This window comes from Zeugodacus cucurbitae, chromosome 2, assembly GCF_028554725.1.
Source record: "Zeugodacus cucurbitae isolate PBARC_wt_2022May chromosome 2, idZeuCucr1.2, whole genome shotgun sequence".
Lineage (NCBI taxonomy): Eukaryota > Metazoa > Arthropoda > Insecta > Diptera > Tephritidae > Zeugodacus > Zeugodacus cucurbitae.
This window is the reverse complement of record NC_071667.1, coordinates 66,040,482-66,056,063: the sequence shown is the minus strand read 5'-3', so window position 1 is coordinate 66,056,063 and position 15,582 is coordinate 66,040,482. Positions and strand designations below refer to the sequence as shown.

Sequence of the window (15,582 nt, the reverse complement as noted above, 5' to 3'; positions counted from 1 at the left end):
GTATGTTAGTGAGTTCATCGCGGAATTTTAATTTATAATTTATTCTAAAAATTTGTAACAAAACCATTTTTTACAACATTTTTCAAGCGAAAGTGAAGTTCGAAAGCGTTTAAAACATTTTTTTCTAAACTAAATTTTTATACATATATTTGTAGTTAAATCACAGCTGTCAAAAAAGTAATTTTTTTTAAATACGAATTATTAATCCAATTTTTAATGCATAGTAAAGTAAATAATGTGAATGTAATAAATATGGCATTCATTTAAAAATTATAATTATTTCAATAATTCAATAATTCAACAAAAAAAAAAAATGGCACTAGAATCGTAAAAATAACAAAAAATTATAATTTCACTGATTTTATAGAATGAGCATTTATAGAGACAGTGGCAGAGAAAGAGATGCAGGCAATCATTGATACTCAGTGCAATTATTAATTCTCTCTTTCATGTTTAGTTTACCAAATTGGCTAGCACCTAAAGGTATGCTTTAAAAACTAATTTAAAGAAATGAACTTGTGAAACATAAATCTTCTTCTTCATATTTAATATTTTAATAATGTATTAATTCAATAATTACTTGTTGAATAAAGTATTTTTGAAACACATTTCAGATATTTCAGAATAAAGTTCATTTTTGAAATTCTCCAAATGCAATGAAATTAAATTGATGGTACATTTTGAAAGTGTATTGTTGAAAAAAAGCGAATGAAACACTCTCTATTTAATTAAAAAAAAAAAAAACAATAAAAATAATTACTGAAATAATTGATTTGGTATCTTTGGAGATCAGTGTAGTCGATTGATATTCATATTTGTATACCCTGAACAGAGTATATTAAGTTTGTCACGAAGTTTGTAACACCCAGAAGGAAGCATCGGAGGCCATATAAAGTACGTATATAAAAATGATCAGTATGTTGAACTGAGTCGATTATAGCTAAATCCGTCCGTCTGTCTGTCTGTATATATACGAACTAGTCCTACAGTTTTTAAGATATCGTTCTGAAATTTTGCAGATGTTATTTTCTCTTCAAGAAGCTGCTCAGTTGTCGGAACTGCCGATATCGGCATATCCCTATATCATATAGCTGCCATACAAACTGAACGATCGGAATCAAGGGCTTGTATAGAAAACTTCCGCATTTGACTACATATCTTCACGAAATTTGGTGTGAGTTATCGTTCATAGAAATAATTTAATCTCCGAAAAAATTGTTTGGATCGGTTCACTATAGCGTATAGCTGCCATACAAACTGAACGATCGGAATCAATGGCTTGTATGGAAAATTTTCGCATTTGACGTGGTATCTTCACGAAACATGGCATGGATTACTGCTTAAGGTAATAATATAATCTCCGAAGAAATTGTTCAGATCGGTTAACTACTACTACAAATAATTAGTAAAATGTTTTCTTTTTTTTTACTTACTTTTCCTTACGTCTTTAGATTTACTTAAACACATAGTTACTAAAAGAAATGCACCTGTGTAGGGTATATTAGCTTCGGTACAGCCGAAGTTAACGTTTTTTTTTTTTGGAGTTAGTACTAAATAGCACAGAAGTTTAATTTTTGGAAACGATTTCGTCATTCAATTTGTTTTAAATTAGAATGAAATTCCAAAAAAAAATAAAAAATTAATAAAAATTCAATAATAATATAATCTTAACATGGCAATAATAATTTCAGTGCAGTAAAGATACATTTTATGCTAAAAAAAAGAAAGTTTTATCTTTGAAGAATTGAAAAAATTATAGTTATTATCAATGTGAATATAATATTTATTGTGATTTCTCTCAAATTTATAATTGGTTTAAAAAAAATTGATTCAATTTCCAACAGCCTGCTTTGTAGGTATAAATGTGTTTCAATGTTTTTTCTCGCAATTTTCCTTTTAAGAAAACCTACCTTCATGCGGTGTGCAAAAATTGTTTTGTTTTTGTATTTTTTATGTAATTATGAAATGGCCCCTGAAAATCTCTTTGGTACGCTCTAATAAATCCTAACAACAAATATGAAAATTTACAAATGCACGCTACATGCAGCTATAAGTATATATATGTATATATGTACGTTTGTTATGGTATATAGGTATATACACCTATAATAATGCTTAAATAATTATATAATATGCACTTGATTAGCCTAAATTACTATTATAAATAAATAATTAAAATATGTAACATTTGAGTATAAGTTAAAAATTGTTTTTTTTTGTTTTAAAGCTAATTTGAAGTTGAATTCAATACGAGTATAATTGTCAACAAACTTGCACGAGCGCCGCTGGGCGCTTTAACCGCACACACACACACATAAATATATGTATGTGTGCCTGCGCGCCTGAAGTTGGGCTTCATATGCTGCCTTTCATTCACTAACTCCCACACCAACGATTCGTTATGCTACTGTAGTATGCGCTAAGAGCCTTACATGAGTTGACACTTCTCCTTGGCACCGGCTGCGCCGCCATCGCCGTTTTCCGGTATAGCACCATTACTTTCTTTAACCTTCTTCTCCTTCTTCTGTTTCTTATGCTTTTTGACATCCAACTGCAGCGACACAATGCGCGACTTCTCCATGTTGAGCAGCTCCTATATACATATACAGGAGTAGAGACACACACAAATGCAAAGCATATAAAGACATGAACACTTTGGGGTAAGTACACACGTGTCATAATGTCTTTCGACCAAATTAGCATAATTTCATTTTCAATATTGCCTAAAACATACGCACGCAACTCGTAATGGCAACGACACACACACACACACTTTCATTTCACATATTTCCACGCATTCATTTTGCCATTGCGGCACTTACCTGAAATAATTCGGTGACGTTGTGATTGGTTTTGGCCGATGTCTCCATAAACGATATGCCCCAGGCGGCTGCCTGTGCTTGCCCCTCGGCTTGTGACACCTCACGTAGCTCGGCGCTTTCGTCGCTCTTATTGCCCACCAACATAACCGGTATATTGACGACGTCCGGCCCCTTTTGCAATGGGTGAAATTATTGAAATGAGAAATTTCAAGTTAGCGAAAATGGCATTAGCATTGGCATTAACACACACACACACACACACACACACACATACATATAGAAATATGAATATATGTATGTCGCACTTAATTGAAGTAGAAATTATTGGCAATTACCTTAAGGTCTTTAATATTCTGCCAAATGGGTCGCAGCTCCTCTAAACTCTGCTTGGAGCACACCGAGAAGACCAATATGAACGCATGCCCCTTGGTTATGGACAGTCTTTGCATAGCCGGAAATTGGTGTGAGCCTGTTGTGTCGGTTATTTGCAGTGTGCAAATATTTTTATTGCAACTAATCACCTGATGGAAATGAGTTGTAGCATGAGCGAGAATGGTAATTGAAATTTTTCGATTTTTTTCATTTTTTTTTATGTTTTCGAAAGCAATTTAAACTTAATAACTTAGCGCTATAATTGTAAAATGTCACAAATGTGTATTTTATGAGGATTAATGCATTTTTAATTACACATAGGTAATCAAGTGCAAATATAAAATGCATAGAGATAGAGAGTTCGAGTGCAGTATAAATGTCTAATATAAATGGATGAGCATTAGTCATACGCCTGCGAAGGTTATGTAAACGAGCTTCATAGCTCCGAATGTATAACTGAAATGAATGCAGAGCACTTGAATTTTTAATTTGTACCATTGAGTGAGCACTTTTGGCTGACCTACTAGAGCTAAGTGTGATTTATGTCACTCATACGCCATGGAGTCTGTGATGTGGTTGAAAGTTACGCATACGCCTAGTACACGCATTTATTGCCTTTTAGTGGACAATAAAATATTTTAAACAAAAAATGTATGTTACTAACAGATAATGATACTAAAGGCTTATAATTAGATTTTTTATTAAATTTTTTTTTTAATTTAAAGCTATTTTTCACATAAAAAATTATTCTCGGCATTTTATACTACCAAATTTTCCAATTTTTATTTTTTAAAAATAATTTTAAATTTTCTTTTCAGTTTTAAATATTTTTTAAATTTCTATAGAAATTTTTTTTTATAAAATTTATATTTTTTCAGTTTCTTTAATGCTTTTTATACCCTGAACAGGGTATATTAAGTTTGTCACGAAGTTTGCGTCGGAAGAAGGAAGCGTCGGAGGCCCTATAAAGTAATTTATATATAAATGATCAGTATGTTGAACTGAGTTATTTAGCCATGTCCGTCTGTCTGTCTGTATATAAACGAACTAGTCCTTCACTTTTTAAGATATCGTTTTGAAATTTTGCAGATGTTATTATCCCTTCAAGAAGCTGTTCATTTGTCGGAACTGCCGATATCGGACCACTGTATTATATAGCTGCCATACAAACTGAACGTTGGGAATCAAGGGCTTGTATAGAAAACTTCCGCATTTTACTACATATCTTCACTAAATTTGGTGTGAGTTATTGTTCATAGAAATTATTTAATCTCCGAAAAAATTGCTCAGATCGGTTCACTATAGCATATAGCTGCCATACAAACTGAACGATCGGAATCAAGGGCTTGTTATACTCTCGCAACAAATGTTGCTAAAGAGAGTATTATAGTTTTGTTCACATAACGGTTGTTTGTAACACCAAAAACTAAAGGAGTTAGATATAGGGTTATATATACCAAAGTGATCAGGGTGAAGAGTGGAGTTCAAATCCGAATGTCTGTCTGTCCGTCCGTCCGTCCGTTCGTCTGTGCAAGCTGTAACTTAAGTAAAAATTAATATATCTTGATGAAACTTGGCACACTTATTTCTTGGCACCATAGGAAGGTTGCTTTCGAAAATGAGCAAAATCGGACCACTGCCACGCCCACAAAATGGCAAAAACCGAAAACACATAAAGTGCCATAAATAAAGCTATGGAAATAAAATTTGGTATGAAGGATCGCACTATGAAGGGGCATATTTGGATGTAATTTTTTTGGGGAGGTGGGCATGGCCCCGCCCCCAAATAGATTTTTTGTACATACCTCGGAAACCAACAGAGCTATATAAACCAAACTTTCTGCAGTCGTGTTTTTTAGCCACTTCTTAATACAGTCCAAAAATGAAAGAAATAGGGTAATAACCATGCCCACCTCCCATACAAAGGTTAGGTTGAAAATTACTAAAAGTGGGTTAACTCACTAACGAAAAACGTCAGAAACACTAAATTTCACAGAAGAAGATAAAATGGCAGATGGAAGCTGCACTCAGATTTTTTTACAAAATGGAAAATGGGCGTGGCGTCGCTCACTTATGGGTCAAAAACTATATCTCAGGATCTACTCGACCGATTTCAATGAAACTTGGTTTGTAATAGTTTCCTTACATCCAAATGATATGTTGTGAAAATAGGCCAAATCGCTTCACAACCACGCCTACTTCCCATATACCAGAACTTTGAAGACGATCTGAATCGGTTACTTTACAATATATAAAGTAAGCACTAGTGAAGATATCGGTGCAGAACTTTACACAAATACTATATTAATAGTGTGGCAGCCCCATTCTAAAAATCGCCGAAATCGGACCATAGGTTTTTAAGGCCCCATATATCGAACACAAGGACCTCTGTGCTTCTAACCTAATATTAGGGTTTCCAACTTTTAATAGGCTTTATACAATATATATGACGAATATTAATTATATACTCATAATATAAATAAAGTTAAATAAATAAATTGCGAGAGTATAAAATGTTCGGTTACACCCGAACTTAGCCCTTCCTTACTTGTTTTTTACTTACTTTTTCCATCTTTAGATTTGCTTAAACACACAGTTACTAAAAGAAATGCACCTGTGAAGGGTGTATTAGCTTCGGTACAGCCAAAGTTAACGTTTTTTCTTGTTTTTAAATTTTTAAAGATATTTTTTTAATTTAAAAAATTTATATTTTTTCAGTCTCTTTAATGCTTTTTTTTATTTAAAATTTTAATTTTTATTACTTTTTATTAAAAAAAATATTTTGATGTTTTTTCACTTTCTTTAATGGGCCTTATTTTTTTTAATTTAAAAAAGTATTAAATTTTTTACAGTTTTAAATATTTTTTTTATTAAAAAAAAATTTGTTTATATGCTTTTCAGCTTCTTGAATGATTTTTTTTAATCTAAAATTTTAATTAATTAAAAAAATAATAATAATTTTTTTTCAGTTTTTTTAATGATTTTTTTTTCATAAATCAGTCAATAATAAGCCTATTTAAAATTATGTAAAAAAGTACCAAGAAAATCGACAAAGCTAAACAAATTATAAAAAAATAAAATATTTATTAAATTTTATTTTTATCACTAATTAGTTCGTTTCCTATTTTATTTTATTTCATTCATCCATACAATCCAAAACTCTATATTTAGTTAAAATTATGCTCAAAACCAATTAAATTCGTCTCAAATGTAATTAATTTAAACAAACAGTCACACTTCGCACTAAATGATAATAATATACAAATTAAATATAAATTCGCCCTTTATATAGCGATTGAAGCGGCCCAAAATATTTATGTTAGCTAAAAATAAACAAAATCGACGCTTACAGTTGACTTCCACACGCGCAGGTGTGTTTGTTTGTTTACTGTAAATTAACTAATTTCATTTAAAGTGGCGCTATAGCGCACATAAAAAGCGTAGGCTTAGCAGTAAATTTAGTAAATGACCATTAAACCATAAATATCGTGATAAAATACGAAAAAAAGAAATTAGTGAAAAAGTATTTTTTTAGAATTTTACTTTTTGCAGTAATTTTGCTCTACAAATATTTACTAAAAATTAATTGGTTGAAAATAAATATTTCTTTATAAAACTTTTAATTTTTTGCTTTCGAAAGTCATTTATTTACTTTAATAATTTCTACGCTACAGCTAAGCGATTAATAATTAGTCTACATTTTTATTGGGTTGAGTAGAATTTAGAAAAAAATTTTAAAATTTTCGGTAGCGAATAGTGCTTCTCCATACTTGGTGTTTATATAACGTTGTCCCTACTATTGGTTTACTGGGTGCCGCTGCCTTTACACAGTACAAAGGGTTCTCCTACGCAGATCTATGAATAATGTGTTGACGAATCTATTATGCTCACTCACATATCCTTTGTTTGTAATTGTTGGTGTGTAAATACAGAACAATCCCGATACAAAGAACTTTGAATTTGAGAAATGCTTGCAAATATTGTATGAAAATTTTTAGGAATAAATATAAGGTGCATCCATTAAAGTAGTATTATCGCTTAGAATGAAGACAAACACACGCTCGAAAATCGAATTGGAACGATGACCTAGAACTACAGACTTTATGCCCCCAAACTTCTTTTTACTGTCGAGTAGAACATAATCATAGAAAGCTACTGTCAATCGGACCAGAATAGAATATATATAGCTGGCTAAGACTGTAGGCATCACAAAAGACTGCCTATCCTGCATGAAATATTTATTGGACACAAGAAAATGGTAAACTATACATGAGAAACATACCAAGACATACAGTCGAAATAGAGGATTTTACCCAGCGACAATGCTCCGAAGAAGGCAATAGGTGATGACTATCGATTTCTACATGGACTATCTGGGCAAAGGGCTATATTACATATGCCGAATTATTCGGTCGAATCGACTCCGAATCGTAGAAAAAACGACCCCATTTTTCGAAGACAAAATTAATCTGCCATCATTACAACGCCCCACATAACATCTTCATGACCCCCACTGCCCAATTGGTCGAATTAAAATAGGAACTTCTACCATATATTAGTCACGTATGACTTCTTTGAGTTTACAAGTTTGAAAAGACACAAGAAGACAGTTGTAGAATTTGGATCTCTGCGGGTTTTTATTTATTTTTTTCTTTAACAGGCTATGACCGACTCATTAAATCTCTTTGATTCCTTTTTCCTCACAATGATATTTTCGATCATCAAAGGTGCTTCGAACGGGTGCCCACTGTAATTTCCTATATACATACATTGTGTGGACATATTTTATTCCTTTTATACCGCGTGTAAACGTATGCATGATTGCACCTATTAAAATGGTTTAAATTAAATTCTATGCGTGCATGGTGCGTGTACCGGCTTATTTATAACCAAACAATTCGTAGCCGAGCTGTCGGTTCCCACACAGTGACATGCTATATGTAAGTATGTAAGTTAGTAACTGTGTATAGGAACGCGAATACTTCCATTTGATATTGAAGAATTGATTCGAATGTGAATAGCTGCGTGTTTTATAGCTTTTTGTGTCTTTGTAAGTGTGTGTGTTTGTGTGAAAGTAAATGAAAGTCAATCAGCAAAACAAGGAATTAAATAAACAACTTGTTGAAGTTCAGCATTTTCACTTAAGATTTGTGCACACACATCGATAGCTGTCTACCCTACAAATCGGGAATGTTTATCAATGCACACACCTGTTTCTGAAGACATGTAACTATACATATAGGTATGTATATTTGTGTGTAGCATGTAAGCATTCATAGCTTATATGGAGACGATGATCATAAATTCAGAATAAATTTAAGCAAAGCAATTAAGAAGGGGTCGCGTATTGCAGTTAACTTAATTAATTAAGATATTTTAAGCAATTTTAGTTTTGAATGTTAAATATTAGGATGCAAATTATGTTGCTATTTATTTAATTCCAAGCTTGAATAAATAATTATGTTATAATATAAATTAGAGTTTCAATATTTAATAAAAATAGAAATATCCCACTTCTTGTATGGGGAAGACATGAATTCTGTTATACCGGACTCGTTTATAACCGGACTGTATGGCTGGTACGATGATTTACGATATTTATGGATGTTTGTATATGGAAGGGGCTATGCCATTGTGACATTTTCAAAAAATCAATTTTTTTATTTTTTGCTTATTCGAAAGTTTATACTTTCTTAAAAAAAAAAAATTCCTGTGTCGGCAAGGTCTTATCTTGAATAGTTTTTGAATGGTAGCGTTCTAAAGAGCGACCGCTCCCAGGCATTAGCCGCCATAGTCGAAACTCTAAACGCGTTTTTCTCGAAACAAAATTGCTGACATCATAACTAAACGAGAAATTGACCTATTGGCTTCAAATTGAGACCGAGTATTCTTGAATACATTTACTATACAATGACCCACGATATTTTTGATTGCTTGCAAATTTTCAATTTGACATTAAAATGACGAACATTTTTTTACCTAAAAAAACGACACTTTTTTCAGAACTACACAATTTTGTTAATTTTTGATAATTATTCAAAAATCTTAGGTCATTCTATAGGAAATACTTTCAACTTTAATAACCTTTTTGATTTTTTTTTGTTTCAGCTACCCAATCGGCCGGAATCATGTCAGCAGTTGAGGAACTTGTTTTTTTGGCACATCCCAAGACAGCCGGAGTTATAGATATATTTTTCAATATTTTTGTAAAAAAGAAATCTTTAAATATTACTGAAAATATACCTTATTATGTACAAAAAACTTCGATACATTCGATCGAGTACTTTCTTTAAAAAAAGTTCACGAAAAGCACCTAATTTTTCATGGGTTACACTGGTATAGCCCCTTAGGAGATTCTAATGAAGAACTCTGGAAGTAATGTTGCCGATGCCAAAAAGTGAAGTGATGAGAGTTTTTTAAGCTCTCTCTTAGGTGATTTGTTAAAATCCATATAGACCGGTGGATGAATATCATATTGCATTCATCAAATAGTTCAACAAAAGATTTTGAATGATCGCCAAATTAAGTTAAAATTCAAAGGACAATATGCGAAGGGTCACCGAAAATGGAAATCGCGAGAAGTAACAGTCGATCAGTTCATCGTGTCACAAATCAGTAAAACCGACGCCAAAATTGCACGCATTCGGATTCTAATTGATTCCACATACAACAAAATCATCGGATCTGGCCCTAGGCGAATTTTTACTATTTTCAGGCTGCAAAAGAATAGTAACTGGAATGGAATCGGCGAGACTGAGAACTATTTTAAAGCAAAAGACCAATCAAAGCCACGAAACTGGTATCGAATATTTGAGTGGCCGCTATATTCGGCGTAATACCGTCGATTAATCCTACGTCGAGTAATAGATTCAAATGTTTGTCAAAAATTGTGCTTTCTTTAAAATGATACGAGTTTTTCAGATTGACTCACAGCTAAGTTTAACATAAACTTCAATGTGCGATCGTATATAAATCGTTAAACAAAAAATTCGAGAGTTAAAAGCTGCGTCCTGGTAGATATAAATCCTTAGAAGAAAAAAGTTCGGGATAATTTAAAAAAAAGAACACTGAAATCTGTGTTTCAAAGGTGTAATATTGAAAAACAAGTTATTTGTGTTGTTGCCCTCTGCTCTTATTAAGTAGTAGTTGCTTAGCGCTTACCTGCCGATAGGTGTCCTCAATGGTCGGTATATACGTTTCACGGAAGGTGCCCCTAATAAAACGTAAGACCAGCGAGCTCTTACCCACACCACCGGCACCAAACACAACAACACGATAGTCATTGCTCTGTTCGGGCATGGCACGGGTCACTTGGTTCTTTTGTTCCGTATTTTTGGGGGTTTCCTTTCCTTTATCGGCCATCGTGACAACTGTTGATGAGTTACAACAATACAACTAGCGATGCTGTTGGTTGCCGAAGGCGATGTTGTTTTCCTAGAAGAAGGCGTTCAGGCGATGTTCGACGAGGGTTTTTTGAAAGCTTTTGTGAAAGAGAAGCAAGTATCGCCTTCTTTTGCTTGCTTTCTTTCGGCTTTATAAAAATCGGCTTACTTTCGTTCAATGGTTTGAGCACTTTTCATCAATCAATTTATTAATTATGTTTTTGTTGTTGTTATTACGAGTTTTAAATTTGTTCACTTCAACTAAAGTTGCGGCGAGATGAAATCACGCTTGCCATCTTTTGAATTCTAGAAAAAAATATTATTTTATTTATTTTAATTTCAAATTTATTGGATCAACACTTAGATCAGATCCGGTCAGAAAGTGATTCTTCAATATTTTTACATAATTTATTTTACATTTATTTGCACTGTTTGTTTTTTACGATTATTTCACTTTACACGAGCTAGAATATTACAGTTAACCGCTTTCAAGTGACACTACACTTATGCATTGCGTGTGATTGCCAAGCGTTTTCGGTGAGTTCGGTCGTCTCACTAATTCACTTCTACACTTTCACGCAAATTGTCCGCATGCAAGTGGCGAAACATGACAGCTAACATACATACATATTCACATATATAAATGCTTAAGTGTGCGTGTTTTAGTCTGTGTTTGTGTTTGCAAGCCAACACAGCCGGCTGCCTGCTGAGCCTGTGCTCCTCTGTGTTCCGGCACGGCCATGCAGTTGCGTGTTCGCTGCGCATACTATGTTGTGTGTGGGAGGCAACGCTATGCCAACAACTGCAATCGTAGTCAGCCGCAGTGGTATCGGCCTACAACAAACACCAGTGTCACTGATACTGGCTTGTGCCACACAGTCGCCGTCGCAGCGGTCCATATGCCAGTTGCCAAATGTTCATCATGCATGGTCGTGTCACAAACTGCTAATCACATCTCTAAGGGTTTGAATTTTGGTATTGCATTACATGTTCGGTTGGAAATCACAAATTAAGTTCCACAGCTCGTGTGTGTTGTGGTTTGCAAACCGTTCCTGGTTTACATATCTATTCAAATCGTATTGAATGGATCTGTGTAACTATGTAATGCCATTTTAAAATGCAGTTTTCGCATTGATTTTGGCAGTATTTTGGAAAAGTATATACCCCAAATGAAGTAGTTAGAAATAGGATAATTTATTTTGGCAGTATCTGAGCTCCAAATTTTGTCTCGGGTTAAGTATCAGAATTACAATTATGTATATGTCGCCTTTTATAAAATTAATTTAATTTTGAATTGTGCCGGATTAAGCTAGCGCGGGACCTGTAGCAAACACTGTCAAGAGGCCCTTGATTTCTATAGGTTATCAAGTTGATCAAGTGATAGAGTTACAAATAAACTTTCCTGGATTTTATATGGGCAATTTCAGATATAACACTTTCAATGATGATTCAGACGGTCTGGGCCTAACATGTTTTCAACGTATTTTAAACTTTTTAACTTTGAAAAATAACGATATTTCTTGATGTGGCTACAACATCTGTTTTCAGAAGTTCAGTTCGTCGCCTAGGCTGCCCTCCAAATCATTTTCGTAAGTACTGACCATATTTGAGGCGTTTTCCTCTTCTCTTCTGTTTTAAGGGGTTACATGGGTTTCGTGGATTCAAAAAATCGATTTTTTGTTTTTTGGCTTATTAATTTTTACAACATCTCAAGAATATTGTCCTAAATTTTCTATCCGAATAATAGTTTCGGAGATACAGCCTTTGGAAGGTGTGCGCTCCAAGTCAAGTACTATTGTTACTCAAAACATTAAACGCGTTTTTCTCGGAACCGTGTTTTCAAAGTCGGTTGTAAAATTTTCTCGAAAACTACTCAACCGATCTTGATGAAATTTTTAACAGGTGAGGTTCGAGATGCAATTTACTCGTGCTTGGACGAAGGATTTTATTTTTTTTTTTCAATTACAACTATTTAAAAAAAAAATGTTAAGCAAATTTCACCGAATTTTTTTTTTGGAAAAATGTTTGCCAAAATTCCAATTTTAACTTTTTTTGTCTTTCCTTCGTTCAAGCACGAAATTATGGTCTTACCTAAAACACTTATTTTTGTTTTTTCATTTTGGATGGTCCTGTCAGGAGTTATGCTGAGGGGTCACCGGAAATGACGTCGCAATGGAGAAGTTTTACTTTTTGTTTTTTGAAAATTTCAGAAATTATTCTTTAAATATGTGTCTATAAGAATTTGAATTAAATAAATAATTTTTTACATGAAAAAAAAAATATCGAAAATAGGCCATCTTTTACGCGACAAAACACCTTAAGGGGTTTTTGCTATCGAAATATAGGTGTTTGATTTTCAACAAAGTGGCTGAGTGTCGTAGGGCTGGTGAAATGACCATACTCTATATACCGTTTGTTCTGTTCTCAGCCGGTCAAATCTTTGGATTTTGTCACGAAATCTAATTTCCGATTTTTAGGTGAGAGTAAAGCATACATATATGCTTTACGGTCGGACAGATGTTGGACTGCGAGGACCGTAGCATTTGCTACTCTTGCTACGTGTCTAATCCGGCACTGAATTTGTAGCTCTTATACATTTTCTTTACAATTTTTGCAAATAATTTTCTTCTTTTCTGATTTTAAATGTGTAAATTTTCATTATTATAAATATTTTTTTATAGAATATAGTTAATTTTATATTATTCATTAATTTGATTTATTTCATTATTATACTATTTTTTTTTAATTATATGCATTAATTTTATATTTTGAATGTATTTCATTTGTTTTTAGTTAATAAATATTTTTTAATTTCAAATACATATTCTTGTTTGTCTTTTAAAATTGTTTTATTTCATTTTACATGCATTTTTCTTGGTTCTCAATAACTTAAATATTTTATTCGGTTTTATTAATAAATATTATGGTGTTATTCATTTCAATTTTGATTCATTTTTTCATTAAATTTATTATATTATTTTGTTTTATAATATTTATTTAATTTTTATTTAATTATTTTCTGAATATGTACTTTAATTAATTATATACTATTTTTTTTTTAATTTTTATTTATGCATATTCTAATTAATTATTATTAATTTCACATTTCATATAATTTTTTGCTATCAACTCTATTTTTCATGTTTTATGTTTCACTTTATCTGTCATAATTTCTTGATTTATTTGTTTTTTTTTTCGTAATAAAAAAATAAAAAGTTTTATAGTCGCATATGAATTATATGTAAAATAAATAATTATTTAATTATTTATTTGCTTATTGACTTGAGCTCAATTCTACAGCGAATGTTCCGCTAACTTTGATCTCATTTATTGCAAATATGAGTATTACTGCTTCAGTTTCACCTTACTCCTAAAAGCTCACTACGACAAGCACTTTATTGCACTGATTTCCCACGAAATGACAGCTGATAGCGGGTGTCTTTGCGTGGTTTTTGCGATAGATAAATGTTGTTGTTGTTGTTGTTGTTGCAGTGGTGGTAGCGATGGGCAGAGTACCCCACTTTCAAACACCTAATGCTTGGGAAAGTGGTATTAATCGTGGGTTAAGGTTGGCTCTTAACACACATACGCACACACACACACACACACAGCGCTTTCCATACCACATCTAAATGTGTTTAAATGTGTTACGAGTGTGTGTGTGTGTGTGATTGTGTTTATTTTCGGTGTGTATTTGTTGGGTGAGTGGGGTGTTGGTTGGCGTTGCCGAGGAACACAGAAAAGTAAATATTCATACGATGGACTATTGCGGCAGGCCGGGCAGCGGCAGCGGCAGCGGCAGCGTGTTTGAAAGCGCTGTGGGCGGAGAGGTTTAGAAAGTTACTGCACGATTATGAGACGTTAAGTAGGAGTATTAATTACACGCAAATGCGTGGCCGTCGCTAATGAAGAAATGCACCGAGTAAATGTCACAATTCACACAGAGCGCAATCACTGGAACCACCCTTATATGTAACTGAGCAACGAAGTACATATGTATGTAGTTATACGAGTATATAGTGTGCCGTACCACGCGTTGTACCCTTGAAGTTGGCACCGCATCGAGAGTTGAAGGTGACAAAAGAATCCATGCCTAATGCACTTTTCTCTCGCATTATGACCACCTTCTTGGCTTTTCAAGGTTTGTACGGTTGCTGCGCTCCAAAGCGGGCGTGTTTGTTTATGAGCATGTGCATGCGTGTAAGTGTGTGTGTGTGTGTGCTTGTTTGTTTGTGGGTGTTTAGTGACTCTACTTTAGCAAGTAGAGAAAATGTGAAATGAACAAATTACATTTGAAATAATGTTTGGAATTCTTTGTATATGTAGCGTATGTAGATATATAGAAAGAATTGTCTTAAATTAATATGCAAACTTGTTTATCACGCCGCACATTAGCAGCTTGAAGATTTCAGCATTACAGCTGACGTATATACGCCTAAAAGTTGGCTCGATATATTTTTCTTTTGTCGATTTATTCGTTTGCTCCGAGATTCACAACCGACACACGGCGAAAAATTCGTTGTTCACAATTCGTTTGGGCCACATTTTGGGAGCAGCTTAACGGATTTTACGTTGTCGGCGTTTACGTGGAAGTAAGAATTTCGTTGTTTTGTATGCTTTTCGTTTTTAAACCGAATATATGTATGAAGTTAAAAACAATAGATTTTTAATTTCAACAACGACGATGATGAAAAGTACAACACACACGATACGCGTACGAAACGGGAAGAAGCAGCAAGAAATTGCATTCAATGTTTGACACATTTATTGGTTTGTTTTTAGGCGCAGAGCAAATGAAATATCCCCACCTGTGTCAACTGTGCGAAACTGTTATACACATTGAGGGTACATTGTGTAGGGTATTGCCAGCGGCAAGTGTTTGCTGTTGGAAAAGAAAAAAATGTTAGAAAATATAAATTAACAAATACCAAAAAATAGTTTACCTGCAATTTCAAAATTGTAGATTGTAAATATTTCAGTTCGAGAGCTTCTTGAGTTATGGAAGT

The 15,582-nt window shown here is 33.3% G+C and overlaps 1 protein-coding gene across 1 annotated transcript; it reads right to left on the bottom strand.

The window, feature by feature from the left end:
• Positions 1–2,305: 2,305 nt before the first annotated feature.
• On the bottom strand, positions 2,306–15,088 carry LOC105219865 (GTP-binding protein Di-Ras2). Its single transcript, XM_054225867.1, has 5 exons — positions 14,949–15,088; positions 10,356–10,882; positions 3,158–3,343; positions 2,823–2,993; positions 2,306–2,593 (listed from the first exon to the last, which is right to left on the bottom strand). The coding sequence occupies exons 2-5, from the start codon at positions 10,554–10,556 to the stop codon at positions 2,429–2,431; spliced, it is 723 nt and encodes a 240-aa protein (XP_054081842.1). The 5' UTR covers positions 10,557–10,882; positions 14,949–15,088; the 3' UTR covers positions 2,306–2,428.
• Positions 15,089–15,582: the final 494 nt, after the last annotated feature.

Bases quoted from the DNA above. Each gene is read 5' to 3' on its own strand.
- LOC105219865 (XM_054225867.1), bottom strand. From the start codon at position 10,556: ATGGCCGATAAAGGAAAGGAAACCCCCAAAAATACGGAACAAAAGAAC. The intron at 2,994-3,157 runs GTAATTGCCAAT...CCATTGCAAAAG, and splicing joins AGAATATTAAAGACCTTAAG to GGGCCGGACGTCGTCAATAT. The intron at 2,594-2,822 runs GTAAGTGCCGCA...ATATGTATATAG, and splicing joins ACGTCACCGAATTATTTCAG to GAGCTGCTCAACATGGAGAA.